Source organism: Pelobates fuscus, chromosome 11 (assembly GCF_036172605.1).
Source record: "Pelobates fuscus isolate aPelFus1 chromosome 11, aPelFus1.pri, whole genome shotgun sequence".
Lineage (NCBI taxonomy): Eukaryota > Metazoa > Chordata > Amphibia > Anura > Pelobatidae > Pelobates > Pelobates fuscus.
Window position 1 is genome coordinate 91,524,273 of NC_086327.1, and position 19,651 is coordinate 91,543,923.

A 19,651-nucleotide genomic window follows, 5' to 3' on the forward strand; every position below is an offset into this window, starting at 1 on the left:
AACTAATGACAGTCTGTTGCTGGGGTCTCATGGGATGGAATTAAACTGGTGAACCAAACTAAGGATACTTCTGAGTCAAGTTTCCCTCTTTGTCCATTTGAAAAGCTGGGAGGTGTGAAGATAGAGTAAAACATTTTTTGTGAATTTTAAGAATTTTCTTACAATAGGACAAGCTTGAGCTAACGAAATGACTTGTAGGAGGGTATCACCAATAACAATAGATCATAAATACAATACAGAGCAGGGAGAGCCAAAAGGAAGATCATCAGCGATACTTGAACTACGAAACCCAGAATGCTTTGCAAGTTTAAGACTGACAAACCATCTATGGAGTTGAAGTTTCCCAGGAGTTGGGATCTATGCTTTGACCATGATGTAGATAGTATAGATTTAGATATAATACAGAATGAGGGGAGGATATTCTATTTTTGTCATGTTGACAGCAATTTAAAACTAATGACAGTCTGTTGCTGGGGTCTCATGGGATTGAATGTGTTTAAGGGAGATAACATTGTCCGTCAATACAGATAGTATAGATATAATCACAATAAAGACAAAAGAAATTCGATTTAAAAATATATATATTTCAAGACATTAATAGGAGTCTGTAACCAACTGAGGTCTTGAATCAAGGATGTTTCTGGGAGATAACGTTGGTCTGACATGTGAAATGTCATGTTGTCTGGAATTTTACAGAAAATAATGTATTTGGGCAGCTGGTGTATTTGGTTCTAATGATTGCAATGTTGATTGCTTGTTTTACTGACATAAGTAAGATGTGCACATACGGCCTCAATTAATGCTTTTCTAACAACCTACTTCGTACCCCTACTTTTACCCTCTGTGTCACTATACCCCACTCCCTCTAGAACATGGGTCGTCAACCTGGTCCCTACCGCCCACTAGTGGGCGTTTCAGGATTCCAGGTGGGCCGTAGGGATTTCCAGGTTGATAGTGCGGGCAGGCGCGAGCCGGCGGTACCCGTGCGACTGGCGGTACCCGGTAACCGTGCGACTGGTACCCGTGCGACTGGGTACCCATCGGTACCCGTGCGACTGGGTACCGCCGTGACCATTTGCTGGCTCCGGCCCGCGCGGTAAACCGCCGGGGCCGCCTTCCAAAGTGTCCATCGGGTGGCCCATGCTGTCAGGGCCACCCGATGAATGCGGATTGTAAGGGGGCCTGGTCGCGCTGTTAAAGCGCCCAGCGCTGACCGGGCCCCCTGTGATGACATCAGAGCTGGGAGGAAGTGATTCCCCGGTCACTCCTCCCAGCTAAAACTGAGAGCCGCGCGGGGGGAACACCAGGGAGTCAGAGTGGGAACTCTGACTCCCATCCACCTGAGCCACCACTGGACCCCAGGGAAAGTCACCCTCCTGCACCTTAAAGGTAGGAAACAGGAGGGTGACTTAAATATAATGTGTGTGTATGTCTTGTGTGTGTGTCTGCATGTGTGTGTGTCTTATGTGTGTGTCTGCATGTGTGTGTGTCTATGTATGTCTTATGTGTGTGTGTCTATGTATGTTTTGTGTGTGTGTGTATGTGTCTATGTATGTATGTGTGCATGTATGTGTGCCTGTCTGTTTGTATGTATGTGTCTTGTGTGTGTGTGCCTGTGTGTGCCTTTGTGTGTGTGCCTTTGTGTGTGTGTGCCTGTGTGTGCCTTTGTGTGTGTGCCTTTGTGTGTGTGCGTGCGCCTTGTGTGTGTGTCTGTGTGTGCCTTTTGTGTGTGTGTGCCTTGTGTGTGTGCCTTGTGTGTGTGTGCCTTGTGTGTGTGCGTGCCTTGTGTGTGTGCGTGTCTTATGTGTGTGCGTGTCTTATGTGTGTGTCTATGTATGTATGCATGTATGTGTGCATGTATGTGCCTTTCTGTTTGCCTTGTGTGTGTGTGCCTTGTGTGTGTGCGTGTCTTGTGTATGTGCGTGTCTTGTGTGTGCGTGTGCGTGTCTTGTGTGTGTGTGTGTGCGTGTCATGTGTCATGTGTGTGTGTCAGTCTGTTATAGTGGACTATAGTAAGTGGGCTACCTAGCTCAGCCTTCCTACTGGGTATTGCTATAAGGAAGGTTAAAAAATAGAAAAAAGGGAAAAAAAGGTGGGGAGGGGAATTGAACCAGATATCAAATATTTAGTCTCGCAGCATCAACCTCAAGGATCTCATTAATCACTAGTAAAGGTAATTTCAATTTACTTTGTTTTCTCATTAAACTTTATAAAGTTATAAAGTTAAAAACCTTATAAACCTGCATTAAGTAGAAATAAAACAATAAATGTACGTACATTTATTCTTTTTAAAAAAAAAACTCCTTTCTAAAAAATATTCTGCATTTGCGCGAAAACTGGTGGGCGGTAAGGAAATGTTTTCAGCCAAAAAGATGCATTAGTGGGCGGTAGGTAGAAAAAGGTTGACTACCACTGCTCTAGAATGTAAGGTCATGGAGCAGGGCCCTCCACCCCTTTGTTCCTGTACGTCCAGTTGTCTGGTTACAATTACATGTCTGTTAGTCCACCCACTGTACAGCGCTACGGAATGTGATGGCGCTATATAAATAATAAAATAATAAATACGGCAATGCAGAGGTTAATTAATTTACATGGCATTGCTTATCATAAGTTGTAAAAACAAAAAAGAAAGAAATAGCTGACATGTTTTGGCACAATAAAAGCATAACCCATAGCTAGCTTTTATTTATCTGTTTGTCTGTTCAATTAATATCAGCATAGCCATAGACAGTTCCGCTTTAAAGGGAACCTTTAAGGCATTTACCTGATCCTCCCCCCTCTCCACCATCAGTTATATATTTATGAAGGTGTATGTTGCATTTCTATATCATCCACCCCAGGTTTGACCTGCCCACCCTCCTCCTGATGTCTTTACTTATTTGCCCAGCAAATAACAGTTTGTGTTTATATGTGTAACAGTGTGTGTCTATCTGTAATAGTGAGTGTGTATGTATTTATCTGTGTGTGTATGTGAGTGTATGAGTGTGTATACCTGTAACAGTTATTGTGTAGGTGTAAGAACATGTGTATGTGTTTGTAGCAGCATGTGTGTATGTGTGTGAGTCAATGGGAGAGCGTGCATCAGTGTGTGCCCGATTGCACTTTGTTATTAAAAAGCAAAAGCGGTTCATTAGTAATCAGCAGTTGGATACGTTCTTAAAAGGTTGAGCTAATAGGGCTAGAATATTGTCAGAATTCTATTGCACATTTGCATAAAATAAAGTAGTTATTTTGTTTATTTGAAGACTTTGGATGTGCTTCTTCATATTGGGAAAGAAACGTTATTTATTTATTTTTAAATTTAAAAATTTAGTTAAAATGTTGTTTTTTTAGTTTTTAACTTTCCCCTCAGCCCCTTATCTATCCCACCACAGTTTCTAATTCCACCCACTACTTCTCCTAACCCCCCTATTGGTCCTATACCCCAATACTACCACTAACCCCCACTAATGCGCCTAACACCACACTGTGGTCCTGGCCCACAACTACACTTCCTAACCCCACTTTTCAGCCCCTAACCCCCCAACACTGCTCCTAACTCTACATTAAGGCCCCTAAAATCCCACTACTACCGCCTAACCCCCACTACTTCCCCTATTACTGCCACTAATCCTGACTACAGTCCCTTATACCCCCACTTCTGGTCCTAACCCCCACTTCAGCTCCTAACCCCTTACTACAGCTCCTATCATCGCCCACAATAATAACAACCAAATTTTGTCTGAAAATTAATGAACAATCAAATGAGATTCATTTTGGATGAAACTAAATAATTTTTTCATACCTCACCAGCCAATGACCTCATCGCACGTTCCTGAAGTGAACTGCAACTCACAAAGACTTTAGAGAGGGTTTGTCAGAAAGATGACAGCACTTACAAGGGGGAACTTCGGGGAGTTTAAGCCCATTCTCTTCGTCCCCAGGACACTGCACACAAAGCATGGCACATTGGAGGGGAGGGAGAGTCTTTGCAAACTATGCAAAGACTATGAACATAATTGAGCCAATTTAAAGCTTTGTTTAAATGATAAGCTTTGGCGAGAGTTTGGGTCCCAAAGGTGTGTACTTTTTAATACCTTTTTTATGCTGTTTTGTAGTTAATTTGTGGCATATGTTTTCCCTTACTTGTATTATAAAGATTAAAAGCAATAGAGCATGTTTAACAAAAAAAAAAAATACATTTTATTGACATCAGCAATGAACACATGTGGAATTCAGACTTAAATGTTCACTTGATAATGAATAAATGAAAAATTTTATCCTAGATTATATACCATAAATTCACATTAGTATAATATACAGATAATTCCTGCAAACATTGCAGACAGTGTAAAAAACACAATACTGTATTAATATCATCCCAGTAACGGCGATAATAACAGAACATATAATAAAACAGTCACTGCTATTCATGTAATAACACATGATACTGTATATACTGTACACCCAGATATTGAATGGATTAACATTAAAAGTCCTCACAGAGGATACGGCTGTTGCAATATACAATAAAGGTTTATCATTTAATATTGCGTAGCCTTTTATTACCCCATGGATTAGATCATAATATATCATAATATATTGCAAACCCAGGGTAGGAAACATTATAGAACTGCACCCCAGTCACCATAATTTATGGTGTTTACTGGTGGAACATTCCAGCTCCACTTACTCAGCTAATAACACTGTACCTAGAATCACATGGTAATAATAATATTGTTATACACTGCAATAAACAACCTTCATAGAAGGAAACTACTAACATTGTTAACAATCTATTACAGCCCTGATCCAATGACTCCAATCATTTCATGTAAGATTGCAATAATTCCTGGCCTGAGCTGTTGTTTTAATATAAAACATACCTGGCTAATAGCATTAGTAACATGCTTACACTATAATTATATGATAAATCAGTAGCCTACATAAGCACATTGTCCATGTGAAGTGGGCAGCCATATGGTGATATGGGCTACTATTTCCAGTCTGTTGAAGTCCAAAAAAGTCTCTAACAGGTCATCTCAGGGAAAGGTCTGTAACTGCTTGACCATTAAATAGTTCCAATTCATCTCATAGATTGACTACCAGGGTCTCCACATGGCTTTGGTGGTCTCTGGTGCTGTGTGTTTGCTTGCAGCATGATATAAAGTAACTTTAGAAGATAATTCCCCTTCTGGAAGAGTTTGTGTCCAATGGATGTTCTGCATCAGCTTCACCTGGGCCTCTGTCTGTCTGTGCTGGGATAGGACACCCTCAGAGACCTGGAGACACTTGGAGTAACCTTCTGTGTAGCTCTGGCTGGATGATGGAGCAGCTAAAGGGGGACAAGAGAAGACCATTATTAGAATGACATTTAATTTAGTGTTTGAGTCTCAGTGACAGATGATCATTTCTCCTGATGTGAAAGACACACTGGTCAGGATACTTACTTTTCCCAGCCAGGTGCTGATGCAATAAGGTCACTGTCATCTCCAGAATATCCGCTTTCTCTGGTTTGGATGGAAGATGCTGTTTGTGAAACTCTTTCTCCAGTAACATCCTGAGCTGCTCAATGCTGCTGTTAATCCGATCTCTCCTCATCTTCTCAATCACTGGCTTCCTGAGCTGGAGAAAGGAACAAACACATTACATTAGTATAAATACAGCTTCATCTGGCACGACATGGGTTAATGTTCAAACAATAAATCCTAAATCCTGATCTAAAATTAAAGTATTTGAAATTAAATTCAGTTACAAATCCTTATTACAAATTTAAAATAAAAATGACTATATAAATTATTATTCCTGTTATTGTTTACTCCTGTCAAACTATTGCTTTTCCAAAATACACCCCCGGGCCCAGTATCAGTCATTGATCAGGGCTTACCTTCCTCATCCCTTGTGCACTGTGCCCATTGCCATCAGCCGGCACCATGCTAGGACTAGAAGGGGCCATGCTGTCCAGTCAGTGGGTGAGAGCTGGAGTCCTGTCTGCTATGTGATCCAGTGATATGCAGCTAGTGAGGCAGGCAGGCCCTCTATATACTGCTCTCTCTGTATAATGATATGTGAGGATCAGACTGAGCACAGCTTCCCACACTCAGCGGCCAATCACAGCCCCTGCAGGGACAATAGGAGTGTGTCCATTAATAGGGCATCTGGTGCTGTGAATAGAGGAGGAAGCAGGGGGGTAATCTGTGGCATAAAGCTGGAGTGTGGGAAAGAGCTGCTCCAATGGGCTACTGCAAATAAATATTGATAGCCACATGTGTTACCTGGCCCATGGCTAAATGAGTAATAATCTTCTAGATGGGATCAATAGAGGCCATTCCTTCTATGGATTTAAAGGACTATGCCCATACGAAATAAGTTTGGTGAACCAAACTAAGGATACTTCTGAGTCAAATTTCCCTCTTTGTCCATTTGAAATGCTGGGAGGTGTGAAGATAGAGTAAAAATTTTTTTGTGAATTTTAAGAATTTTCTTACAATAGGACAAGCTTGAGCTAATGAAATGACTGGCAGGAGGGTATCACCAATAACAATAGATCATAAATACAATACAGAGCAGGGAGAGCTAAAAGGAAGATCATCAGCAATACTTGAACTACGAAACCCAGAATGCTTTGCAAGCTTTAAGACTGACAAACCATCTATGGAGTTGTAGTTTCCCAGCAGTTGGGATCTATGCTTTGACCATGATGTAGATAGTATAGATTTAGATCTAATACAGAATGAGGGGAGGATATTCCATTTTTGTCATGTTGACAGCAATGTAAAACTAATGACAGTCTGTTGCTGGGGTCTCATGGGATGGAATGTGTTTAAGGGAGATAACATTGTCCGTCAATACAGATAGTATAGATATAATCCCAATAAAGACAAAAGAAATTCGATTTAAAAATATATATATATTTCAAGACATTAATAGGAGTCCGTAACCAACTGAGGTCTTGAATCAAGGATGTTTCTGGGAGATAACGTTGGTCTGACATGTGAAATGTCATGTTGTCTGGAATTTTACAGAAAATAATGTATTTGGGCAGCTGGTGTATTTGGTTCTAATGATTGCAATGTTGATTGCTTGTTTTACTGACATAAGTAAGATGTGCACATACGGCCTCAATTAATACTTTTCTAACAACCTACTTCATACCCCTACTTTTACCCTCTGTGTCACTATACCCCACTCCCTCTAGAATGTAAGCTCATTGAGGAGGGCCCTCCACCCCTTTGTTCCTGTACGTCCAGTTGTCTGGTTACAATTACATGTCTGTTAGTCCACCCACTGTAAAGCGCTACGGAATTTGATGGCGCTATATAAATAATAAAATAATAAATACGGCAATGCAGAGGTTAATGAATTTACATAGCATTGCTTATCATAACTTGTAAAAACAAAAAAGAAAGAAATAGCTGACGTGTGTTGGCAAAATAAAAGCATAACCCATAGCTAGCTTTTAGTTATCTGTTTGTCTGTTCAATTAATATCAGCATAGCCATAGACAGTTCCACTTTACAGGGAACCTTTGAGGCATTAACTTGATCCTCCCCCCTCTCCACCATCAGTTATATATTTATGAAGGTGTATGTTGCATTTCTGTATCATCCACCCTAGGTTCGACCTGCCCACCCTCCTCCTGATGGCTTTACTGATTTGCCCAGCAAATAACAGTTTGTGTTTATATGTGTAACAGTGTGTGTCTATTTGTAATAGTGAGTGTGTATGTATTTATCTGTGTGTGTATGTGAGTGTATGAGTGTGTATACCTGTAACAGTTATTGTGTAGGTGTAAGAACATGTGTATGTGTTTGTAGCAGCATGTGTTTATGTGTGTGAGTCAGTGGGAGAGCGTGCATCAGTGTGTGCCCGATTGCACTTTCTTATTAAAAAGCAAAAGCGGTTCATTAGTAATCAGCACTTGGATACGTTCTTGAAAGGTTGAGCTAATAGGGCTAGAATATTGTCAGAATTCTATTGCACATTTGCATAAAATAAAGTAGTTATTTTGTTTATTTGAAGACTTTGGATGTGCTTCTTCATGTTGGGAAAGAAACGTTATTTATTTATTTTTAAATTTAAAAATTTAGTTAAAATGTTGTTTTTTTCGTTTTTAACTTTCCCCTCAACACCTTATCTATCCCACCACAGTTTCTAATTCCACCCACTACTTCTCCTAACCCCCCTATTGGTCCTATACCCCAATACTACCACTAACCCCCACTAATGCGCCTAACACCACACTGTGGTCCTGGCTCACAACTACACTTCCTAACCCCACTCTTCAGCCCCTAACACTGCTCCTAACTCTACATTAAGGCCTCTAAAACCCAATACTTCCCCTATTACTGCCACTAATCCTGACTACAGTCCCTTATACCCCCACTTGAGCTCCTAACCCCCACTACAGCTCCTATCATCGCCCATAATAATAACAACCAAAATTTGTCTGAAAATTAATGAACAATCAAATGAGATTCATTTTGGATGAAACTAAATAATTTTTTCATGCCTCACCAGCCACTGACCTCATTGCACATTCCTGAAGTGAACTACAACTCACAAAGACCTTAGAGAGGTTTTGTCAGAAAGATGACAGCACTTACAAGGGGGAACTTCTGGTGAGTTTAAGCCCATTCTCTTCGTCCCCAGGACACTGCACACAATGCATGGCACATTGGAGGGGAGGGAGAGTCTTTGCAAACTATGCAAAGACTATGAACATAATTGAGCCAATTTAAAGCATTGTTTAAATGATAAGCTTTGGTGAGAGTTTGGTTAAAAACTGGACAATTTGGGAACTTGCTGCACATGCTGGTAATTCACGTGAGAATATAGTATTGAATTAAATTTTATAGATTTATCAGTAACATGTGTCCCTTCACAAAACCATGTACTTAATAATGAAATATCTAATCATCAGCATATGATTGGAAATGTATAAATGTATAAAGAATTGGGTCCCAAAGGTGTGTACTTTTTAATAACTTTTTTATGCTGTTTTGTAGTTCATTTGTGGCATATGTTTTCCCTTACTTGTATTATAAAGATTAAAAGAGCAATAGAGCATGTTTAACAAAAAAAATTTTTTTATTGACATCAGCAATGAACACGTGAAATGCAGACTTAAATGTTCACTTGATAATGAATAAATTAAACATTTTATCCTAGATTATATACCATAAATTCACATTAGTATAATATACAGATAATTCCTGCAAACATTGCAGACAGTGTAAAAAACACAATACTGTATTAATATCATCCCAGTAACGGCGATAATAACAGAACATATAATAAAACAGTCACTGCTATTCATGTAATAACACATGATACTGTATATACTGTACACCCAGATATTGAATGGATTAACATTAAAAGTCCTCACAGAGGATACGGCTGTTGTAATATACAACAAAGGTTTATCATTTAATATTTCGTAGCCTTTTATTACCCCATGGATTAGATCATAATATATCATAATATATTGCAAACCCAGGGGAGGAAACATTATAGAACTGCATCCCAGTCACCATAATATGGCTCTTACTGGTGGAACATCCCCAGCTCTGCCTACTCATCTAATAACACTGTACCTAGAATCACATGGTAATAATAATATTATTATACACTGCAATAAACAACCTTCATAGTAGGAAACTAAATAACATTGTTAACAATCTATTACAGCCCTGATCCTATGACTCCAATCGTTTCATATAAGATTGCAGTAATTCCTGGCCTGAGCTGTTGTTTTAATATAAAACATACCTGGCTAATAGCATTAGAAACATGCTTACACTATAATTATATAATAAATCAGTAGCCTACAGAAGCACATTGTCCATGTGAAGTGGACAGCCATATGGTGATATGGGCTACTATTTCCAGTCTGTTGAAGTCCAAAAAAGTCTCTAACAGGTCATCTCAGGGAAAGGTCTGTAACTGCTTGACCATTAAATAGTTCCAATTCATCTCATAGATTGACTACCAGGGTCTCCACATGGCTTTGGTGGTCTCTGGTGCTGTGTGTTTGCTTGCAGCCTGATATAAAGTAACTTTAGAAGATAATTCCCCTTCTGGAAGAGTTTGTGTCCAATGGATGTTCTGCATCAGCTTCCCCTGGGCCTCTGTCTGTCTGTGCTGGGATAGGAAGCCCTCAGAGACCTGGAGACACTTGGAGTAACCTTCTGTGTAGCTCTGGCTGGATGATGGAGCAGCTAAAGGGGAAGAAGAGAAGACCATTATTAGAATGACATTTCATTTAGTGTTTGAGTCTCAGTGACAGATGATCATTTCTCCTGATGTGAAAGACACACAGGTCAGGATACTTACTTTTCCCAGCCAGGTGCTGCTGCAATAAGGTCACTGTCATCTCCAGAATATCCGCTTTCTCTGGTTTGGATGGAAGATGCTGTTTGTCAAACTCTTTCTCCAGTAACATCCTGAGCTGCTCAATGCTGCTGTTAATCCGATCTCTCCTCATCTTCTCAATCACTGGCTTCCTGAGCTGGAGATAGGAATAAACACATTACATTAGTATAAATACAGCCGTATCTGGCACGGTAAAATGTCTAACTGTGGAATAAGACCCACAAAATAGATGAATAAAGATTCCAAACTCCCATCTCCCCCTACCCCAGTGTCCAGTATCAGCCATTGATCAGGGCTTACCTTCCTCATCCCTTGTGCACTGTGCCCATTGCCATCAGCCGGCACCATGCTAGGACTAGAAGGGGCCATGCTGTCCAGTCAGTGGGTGAGAGCTGGAGTCCTGTCTGCTATGTGATCCAGTGATATGCAGCTAGTGAGGCAGGCAGGCCCTCTATATACTGCTCTCTCTGTATAATGATATGTGAGGATCAGACTGAGCACAGGTTCCCACACTCAGCAGCCAATCACAGCCCCTGCAGGGACAATAGGAGTGTGTCCATTAATAGGGCATCTGGTGCTGTGAATAGAGGAGGAAGCAGGGGGGTAATCTGTGGCATAAAGCTGGAGTGTGGGAAAGAGCTGCTCCAACGGGCTACTGCAAATAAATATTGATCGCTACATGTGTTACCTGGCCCATGGCTAATTGATATGCTATATTTTAGTGGTTATCAGGAGAAGCCATTCCTTCTATGGATTTAATGGGCTATGTCCATATGGAATAAGTGAGTCAGAGATTCACATGCAATCAAGTAACGTAATACTAAATGATGTCATCGTTAAAATTTAACAATAGCTGAAGGCACTTGTAGTACGACCAGCTTGAGCTGAATAGAGGACTGCCAGGAGAGTGTCAGAAACAAATAATAGATCATATATACAATACAGAGCAGCGAGAGCCAAAAAAGAAGATCATCAGCCATACTTGAACTACAAAACCCAGAATGCTTTGCAAGCTTTAAGACTGACAAACCATCTTTGGAGTTGTAGTTCCACAGCAGTTGAGGGTCTAAGATATGGCCATGATCGTTTTCTAGATAGTATATATTTAGATCTAATAAAGAATGAGGGGTGGAAATAAAAGAAGAGACAACATTTGTAAATCAATACAGATAGTAGAAATATAGTTCCAACCAAAAGAAAATGTAATTAATCAATTGAGGTGATGCCTTCTCACAGCTTGTACTGATGGGGCAGAGATATTGAAATTAAAATTAATGAATCTTTACATATATCATGTGTGTAATACAAATATACAATTATAAGATCCTAAAAGGCAAGGAACTATGGATGGAAAGCCTGAGCAGAACACAAGATTTGTCTGGTAGAGGACTTAACGAAAATTCCATCAATTGGGCATATTATTATTATTATTATGTTGTTTATATAGCGCCATCAAATTCCGCAGCGCTTTACAATGGGTGGACAAACAGACATGTAGTTTTAACCAGACAAGTTGGACACACAGGAAAAGAGGGGTTGGTGGCCCTGCTCAATGAGCTTACATGCTAGAGGGAGTGGGGTAAAATGACACAAAAAGGAAAGGATAGTATTAGACTAGTGACAGTTGTAGAAGAGGAATCAGTCAGGAGCTATTAATGTCATCTGCATAGAAATGATATTGGAAGCCAAAGGAGCTAATGAGTTTACCAAGGGAGGCAGTATAGATGGAGAACAGTAGGGGACCAAGGACTGAACCTTGGGGGACACCAACAGAGAGGAGTTGGGGAGAAGAAGCAGAGCCAGAAAAAGAAACACTGAAAGAGTGCTGGAAGAGGTAGGAGGAGCACCAGGAGAGAGCAATATCTTGTAGACCGATATTGCGGAGGATGAGAAGAAGCTGTTGATGATCAACAGTGTCAAAAGCCGTAGACAGGTCAAGGAGAATTGGCATAGAGTAGTGACCACGAGATTTTGCAGCGAGTAGATCATTGATACTTTGGTCAGTGCCGTTTCCACAGAGTGCTTAGCGCAGAAATCAGACTGAAGCAGGTCTAGCAGAGAGTTGGACTCGAGGAAGTCTGTCAATCTCACATCCACAATTCTTTCAAGGATCTTGGATGCAAAAGGCAGTAGCGATATAGGACGATAGTTGGATGGGGAGTTAGGGTCAAGATTGGGCTTCTATAGAATTGGGGTTACAGTTGCATGTTTGAAGGGCAATGGAAATATACCAGAGGAGAGAGAGAGATTGAGAATTTTAGTGAGAGGTGGAGAAAGAGAAGAAGACGTACGGATGAGATGCGAGGGAATTGGATCTAGGGAGCAGGTGGTGGGGCGGGAGGACTGGAAGAAACCTCTTCCAATGTAGCGGGTGCGAATGAACATAGAACAGCAGAGGGAGTGAAGTTAGGGGAAGTATTGTAAGGGGAAGAAGAAAGATGAAAGATCTCTACTCTGATTGTAGAGATCTTGTCAGTGAAATGAGCTGCAGAGTCTGAGGTGGTCAAGTTAGTAGGTGGAGGAGGAACAGCAGGGCGAAGAAGAGAGTTAAAGGAACACTATAGTCACCTAAATTACTTTAGCTAAATAAAGCAGTTTTAGTGTATAGATCATTCCCCTGCAATTTCACTGCTCAATTCACTGTCATCTAGGAGTTAAATCACTTTGTTTCTGTTTAAGCAGCCCTAGCCACACTAGGGCACACTAGGGCACACTGGCTATGATTGACAGAGCCTGCATGAAAAAAGCTGGTTTCACTTTCAAACAGATGTAATTTATCTTAAATAATTGTATCTTAATCTCTAAATTGAACTTTAATCACATACAAAAGGCTCTTGCAGGGTCTAGCAAGCTATTAACATAGCAGGGGATAAGAAAATCTTAATTAAACAGAACTTGCAATAAAGAAAGCCCAAATAGGGCTCTCTTTACAGGAAGTGTTTATGAAAGGCTGTGCAAGTCACATGCAGGGAGGTGTGACTATGGTTCATAAACAAAGGGATTTAACTCCTTAATGGCAGAGGATTGAGCAGTGAGGCTGCAGGGGCATGATCTATACACCAAAACTGCTTCATTAAGCTAAAGTTGTTCAGGTGACTATAGTGTCCCTTTAAATGTGTGAAATAGTAGTTTGGGTTCGCGGGAGAGTGTGGTTATGAGGGTATTGAAGTAATTAACTTTTGCAGAGGAAAGAGCCAAGCTGTATGAGCTCAGGATATCTCATGACGATACCAGAAGCCAAGAATGGGAAAATGCTACGAGAGAATCAAGCTGGTTACATTTTCTTCCATGTTTGTTGTGACTTTAATGGCAGTCTGTAACTAGTATCTTAAAAGATCTCTAGGTAATAAAGGTTATCTGTATCTTTGTTACCTGCAATATGCAGAACATAATCGTATTGTTATCTATAGTAGTATTTACTATTTGATCAGTATAAGTTATCTTGATAACACCACAAAGATCTAATATACAGTATTTACTAATCTAGTATAAATCTTTATATAAAGAACTTAAATACATAACTAAATTCTTAGATTGTGAGCTCATCTAAGCCGACCTTCTTCACCTTTTGTCTCTGTCAGTACTCTCTATGTCAATTATTTGTTGTATATTTTTAAAGGGAAACTATAGTGCTAGGAATAGCAACTTTTTAATAACCTTTTATTCTGTTGTGTAGTTTATTTGTGGCATATGCTTACTCTTATTTGTATTATAAAGATTAAAAGAGCAAAAGAGCATGTTTAACAAAAAAAAATACATTTTATTGATGTCACCAATGAACACATCTGAAATTCAGACTTAAATATTTACTTGATAATTCATTAATAATTTATTTGAGCCTAGATAATATACCATAAATTCACATTAATTTAAAATACAGACAATTCCTGCGAACATTGTAGACAGTGTAAAATACACATTACCATAATAATACCATCCGAGTAATGATAACATATTATAAAAGTCACATATCAAATGCACGTAACTCAATCGCTGCTAATCATGTAATAACACATGATACAGTACATACATCCTAATATTGAATGGATTAACATTAATAATCCTCATAGAGAATACAGCTATTGTAATTTACAATAAAGGTTTATCATTTAATATTTTGTATCCTTTTATTTCCCCATGGATTAGATCATAATATATCATTATATATTGCAAACCCAGGGTAGGAAACATTATAGAGCTGTGTCCCAGTCACCATAACATGGCATTTTACTGGCTGAACATCCCCAGCTCTCTTTACTCAGCTAGTAACACTGTACCTAGAATTACATGGTAATAATAATATTATTACACACTGCAATAAACAACCTTCACAGAAGGAAACTAATAACATTGTTAACAATCTAATACTGCCCTGACCCTATGACTCCAATCGTTTCATGTAAGATTGCAGTAATTCCTGGCCTGAGCTGTTGTTTTAATATAAAACATACCTGGCTAATAGCATTAGTAACATGCTTACACTATCATTATATGATATAACACTAGCCATGTAGAATATTACATATTCTATCCAATCATCCTTAACAAATACATATTTACTACAAGCCACCAGTAGCACATTGACCATGTGAGGTGGGCAGGCACAAAGTGACCTTTCCCAGTCAAATAGAAGATTATACAAATACAGTTTATGAATTTAATGAGTTCTCTGGGACGTTTTTTATTGTGAAAAATCTGTAAACCAAAACCTGGTTTCCCATAGGAATCCATTGAAAACCAATTAATCCGGATGTCAGAAAAAAGTCAAAATGAGCTGGCATGGAAACCAACCCACAATGCAGAAAACACAGTACAAGACATGCAAATGATGAAGCTCAGCTCCCTACATTTCCACTGCTTGAGAAATGCACCAAAAAAGTACCAAAACCGCTGCAAAAAATTTCAAGAATGGCTCCAAAACTCGATGCAAAAACCGCTCCAACACCTCCACACTCAACGCACATGCTACCCACAGACTCCAGCATGCACCGGGGCTGCGCTATGAACCTCCCAGGTGCAATACATCCTGGGGAAACTTGCTTTGTATTGCGAAAGAAACTCATAAACCAAGGCATTATTTAACCGAGGCGTTTGTAAACCGAGGTACCACTGTACCGTTTTTTATGCAGGTTGACTGAAAATATATATATATTTTGTTATTTCCAGTCCAGCCAAGTCCAGTCAGGATGACTACCAGGGTCTCCAGATTGCTTTGGTGGTCTCGGCAGCTGTGTCTTTGCTGGGGATTAATTTAGAAGATAAGGTCGATTCTGCCACAGTTTGTGTCGAATGGATGTTCTGCAGCAGCTTCACCTGGGCCTCTGTCTGTCTGTGCTGGGATAGGAAGCCCTCAGAGACCTGGAGACACTTGGAGTAACCTTCTGTGTAGCTCTGGCTGGATGATGGAGCAGCTAAAGGGGAGAAGAGAAGACCATTATTAGAATGACATTTCATTTAGTGTTTGAGTCTCAGTGACAGATGATCATTTCTCCTGATTTGAAAGACACACTGGTCAGGATACTTACTTTTCCCAGCCAGGTGCTGCTGCAGGAAGGTCACTGTCATCTCCAGAATATCCGCTTTCTCTGGTTTGGATGGAAGATGCTGTTTGTCAAACTCTTTCTCCAGTAACATCCTGAGCTGCTCAATGCTGCTGTTAATCCGATCTCTCCTCATCTTCTCAATCACTGGCTTCCCGAGCTGGAGAAAGGCACAAACACTTTACATTAGTATAAATACAGCTTCATCTGGCACAACATGGGTTAATGTTCAAACAATAAATCCCAATTCCTGAACTGAAATGAAAGTATATGAAATTAACTTAATCAAGTTAAAATATCCTTATTTTAAAAAAAATAATAAAAAAATATACTGTATAAATAATTATTCCATTTGTTTACTCCTGTCAAACTATATGCTTTTCCAAAAAAAAACCTCCCTCCCAGTGTCCAGTATGACAGCCATTGATCAGGGCTTACCTTCCTCATCCCTTGTGCACTGTGCCCATTGCCATCAGCCGGCACCATGCTAGGAATAGAAGGGGCCATGCTGTCCAGTCAGTGGGTGAGAGCTGGAGCCCTGTCTGCTATGTGATCCAGTGATATGCAGCTAGTGAGGCAGGCAGGCCCTCTATATACTGCTCTCTCTGTATAATGATATGTGAGGATCAGACTGAGCACAGGTTCCCACACTGAGAAGCCAATCACAGCTCCTGCAAGTACAATTGAAGTGTGTCCATTAGTAGGGCACTTGGTGCTGTGAATAGAGGAGGAAGCAGGGGGGTAATCTGTGGCATAAAGCTGGAGTGTGGGAAAGAGCTTCTCAAATGAGCTACTTCAAATAAATATCGATAGCCACACATGTTACCAGGACCATGTATTAGACATGTAAAATTTGTTTGGTTCCGAATGTACATTCGGACGTATTTTGTGTAATTCAGACATTCGGATGCTTACGAATGTCCGAAGTTCGAATTGCCGAAGGGCCGAATTTCTGAAGTGCCAAACCGAATCACTGAAGTTCCGAATTACTGAAGGTCCGAATTGCTGAAGTTCCGAAGTGCTTCGGATTTCTGAAAAATGGCAAAACAAGTGGATAGGGTTAGGGCTTAGGGCTTAGGGTTATGGGCTATGGGTTTGGGTTATGGTTAAGGGTTAGGAATAGTGTTAGGGTTAGGGTTTAGGGATTGGCTCCGAATTACCGAAGAGCCGAATTGCTGAAGTTCAAAATTGCTGAAGTGCCGAACCGAATGCCATTGTTCCAAATTGCCGAAGCAGACAAATTTTTTTAGTTACCCGAATTATTGCCCCTGCACATCCCTACCATGTATGTTTAAATGAACAATTATCTACTAGATGGGATCAGGAGAGGCCATGCTATGCCCATACGGAATAAGTGAGCCAGCGATTCACATGTAATAAACTAACAGAATACTAAATTATGTAATTCTTAACAGGGGCCAAAGGGTGATAAAACAATCCAATTGCCCCCCCAAAACAAGGTCTACGAATGCTTGCAGTTTAGGGAATAAGAACCATGAACTTGTCGCAATAATGGCAACTGATAATGTAGATTTAGTCGCTGTTACTGAGACATGCTATAATGAGAAAAATGACTGAGACATAGCAATACCAGGGTACTCTTTATATAGAAAAGACAGGGAAGGCAAGAAAGGGAGAGGGGTGGCCCTCTATGTGAAGGATAGCATAAAATCTAGCCTAATAAAAGTTAGTGAGGCGAACATAGAGTCCATTTGGGTTAAGTTAGAATTTGATAATCACACAGTAATTCGTGTAGGTGTGATTTATAGGCCGCCCCCAGGACAAATAGAAGAGTTAGATAATCTACTAGTTGAGGAAATAGCTAAAATGACAATGAAGGGGGAAGTTATCATCATGGGTGACTTTAATCTTCCTGATGTGAATTGGAAAACCAAAATATCTGCTTGTGCCAGGAGCACACATATTCTAAACTCCCTACTGGGATTGTTTCTAAAACAAGTCGTTGAGGAGCCAACTCGTAAAGTAGCCATTCTAGATTGAGCGTTAACAAATGCAGATTTGGTATCAGATATTACTGTAGGTGAAAGTTTAGGATCCAGTGATCCACATCAGTCAGTGTGGTTTAATATAAGAACAGTGACTGATTCACACCACGCAAAAACAAAAGTTTTAGACTTTAGAAAAACAGACTTTTCTAAAATTAGAATATGTGTAAAGGAGTCATTATCAGACTGCAGCAGTTTAACCCCTTAAGGACCAAACTTTTGGAATAAAAGGGAATCCTGACATGTCACACATGTCATGTGTCCTTAAGGGGTTAAATGGAGTGCAAGAGAAATTGGATTATTTAAAAGTTGCACTGCTGAAGGCAACAGAAAATTGCATTAGGCTTGTCAGTAAAAGCAAAAAAGTGAAGAGTGGAGAGGTATTAGCAGTATAAAGAGGGAAGTGCTCATGCCATTGTACAGAACACTGGTGAGACCTCACTTGGAGTATTGTACACAGTACTGGAGACCATATCTTCAGAAGGATATTGATACTTAGAGAGAGTTCAGAGAAGGGCTACTGAACTGGTTCATGGATTGCAGGATAAAACTTACCAGGAAAGGTTAAAGGAACTTAACATGTATAGCTTGGAGGAAAGACGAGACAGGGGGCATATGATAGAAACATTTAAATACATAAAGGGAATTAACACAGTAAAGGAGGAGACTATATTTAAAAGAAGAAAAACTACCACAACAAGAGGACATAGTCTTAAATTAGAGGGACAAAGGTTTAAAAATAATATCCAGAAGTATTACTTTACTGAGAGGGTAGTGGATGCATGGAATAGTCTTCCAGATGAAGCGGTAGAAGTCAACACAATGAAGGAGTTTAGGCATGTGTGGGATAGACATAAGGCTATCCTAGCTATAAGATAAGGCCAGGGACCAATGAAAATATTTTGAAAATTGGACAGACAAGATGGGCCGAATGTTTCTTATTTGCCGTCACATTCTATGAATTAAACTGGTGAACCAAACTAAGGCTACCTCTTTGTCCATTTGAAATGTTGGTAGGTGTGAAGATAGAGCAAAAGCAGAATTTTTTACATTAGGACAAGCTTGAGCTAACGAAATGACTGGCAGGAGGGTATCACCAATAACAATAGATCATAAATACAATACAGAGCAGGGAATGCCAAAAGGAAGATCATCAGCGATAATTGAACTACGAAACCCAGAATGCTTTGCAAGCTTTAAGGCTGACAAACCATCTTTGGAGTTGTAGTTAAACTTTCACAGCAGTTGGGATCTATGCTTTGACCATGATATAGATAGTGTAGATTTAGATCTAATAAAGAATGAGGGGAGGAAATAATTTTTTTGTCCTATTAACAACAATGTAAAATTAATAGTCTGCTGCTGGGGTCTCATTGGATGGGGGATGTTATTAAGAGATAACATTTGTCCGTCAATACAGATAGTAGAGATGTATTTCCAATCAAAAAAAATATATGAATTCATTGAGGTGGTTCCGGGTATTGGAGGGCACCAAAGTGCGAAGTCATGGTGTCTAGCATAAGACGGACATCTCAGCAATTCAGGCCGATTGCCCTATGTGGGAAGTCCAGAGTCAGCCAATGCCCTGGTGTGGGAGAGCATAGAGATCGACAAGAAGTGTGACTAGACAGCTGCAGGGTAGGGTCACTCTGTGTGAGGTACCTGCTGTACTGCAGGGCCCCATGCTCCTCCAGCCCAATTTTCCACCGACTTGTGAACCTTGTAGGGCCAAGTCCTTCACCCGTCCGAGGT

General features: G+C 40.0%; 3 protein-coding genes across 3 annotated transcripts; all 3 read right to left on the reverse strand.

Annotated features, from left to right (window-relative positions):
- Positions 1-4,870: 4,870 nt before the first annotated feature.
- On the reverse strand, positions 4,871-5,978 carry LOC134577423 (transcription factor HES-5-like). Its single transcript, XM_063436154.1, has 3 exons — positions 5,867-5,978; positions 5,430-5,604; positions 4,871-5,314 (listed from the first exon to the last, which is right to left on the reverse strand). The coding sequence occupies exons 1-3, from the start codon at positions 5,933-5,935 to the stop codon at positions 5,082-5,084; spliced, it is 477 nt and encodes a 158-aa protein (XP_063292224.1). The 5' UTR covers positions 5,936-5,978; the 3' UTR covers positions 4,871-5,081.
- Positions 5,979-9,734: 3,756 nt separating this feature from the next.
- LOC134577271 (transcription factor HES-5-like) lies at positions 9,735-10,766 on the reverse strand. The gene is made up of 3 exons (XM_063435965.1): positions 10,654-10,766; positions 10,315-10,489; positions 9,735-10,199 (listed from the first exon to the last, which is right to left on the reverse strand). The coding sequence occupies exons 1-3, from the start codon at positions 10,720-10,722 to the stop codon at positions 9,967-9,969; spliced, it is 477 nt and encodes a 158-aa protein (XP_063292035.1). The 5' UTR covers positions 10,723-10,766; the 3' UTR covers positions 9,735-9,966.
- Positions 10,767-15,543: 4,777 nt separating this feature from the next.
- On the reverse strand, positions 15,544-16,379 carry LOC134576915 (transcription factor HES-5-like). Its single transcript, XM_063435587.1, has 3 exons — positions 16,332-16,379; positions 15,879-16,053; positions 15,544-15,764 (listed from the first exon to the last, which is right to left on the reverse strand). The coding sequence occupies exons 1-3, from the start codon at positions 16,377-16,379 to the stop codon at positions 15,544-15,546; spliced, it is 444 nt and encodes a 147-aa protein (XP_063291657.1).
- Between the last annotated feature and the right edge of the window lie 3,272 nt (positions 16,380-19,651).

Coding starts and splice junctions, on each gene's coding strand:
- LOC134577423 (XM_063436154.1), bottom strand. CDS start 5,935: ATGGCCCCTTCTAGTCCTAGCATGGTGCCGGCTGATGGCAATGGGCAC. Junction 5,605..5,866: donor GTGCACAAGGGATGAGGAAG/GTAAGCCCTGAT, acceptor TCCTTTCTCCAG/CTCAGGAAGCCAGTGATTGA. Junction 5,315..5,429: donor TCAGCACCTGGCTGGGAAAA/GTAAGTATCCTG, acceptor GTCCCCCTTTAG/CTGCTCCATCATCCAGCCAG.
- LOC134577271 (XM_063435965.1), bottom strand. CDS start 10,722: ATGGCCCCTTCTAGTCCTAGCATGGTGCCGGCTGATGGCAATGGGCAC. Junction 10,490..10,653: donor GTGCACAAGGGATGAGGAAG/GTAAGCCCTGAT, acceptor TCCTATCTCCAG/CTCAGGAAGCCAGTGATTGA. Junction 10,200..10,314: donor GCAGCACCTGGCTGGGAAAA/GTAAGTATCCTG, acceptor CTTCCCCTTTAG/CTGCTCCATCATCCAGCCAG.
- LOC134576915 (XM_063435587.1), bottom strand. CDS start 16,379: ATGGTGCCGGCTGATGGCAATGGGCACAGTGCACAAGGGATGAGGAAG. Junction 16,054..16,331: donor GTGCACAAGGGATGAGGAAG/GTAAGCCCTGAT, acceptor GCCTTTCTCCAG/CTCGGGAAGCCAGTGATTGA. Junction 15,765..15,878: donor GCAGCACCTGGCTGGGAAAA/GTAAGTATCCTG, acceptor TCTCCCCTTTAG/CTGCTCCATCATCCAGCCAG.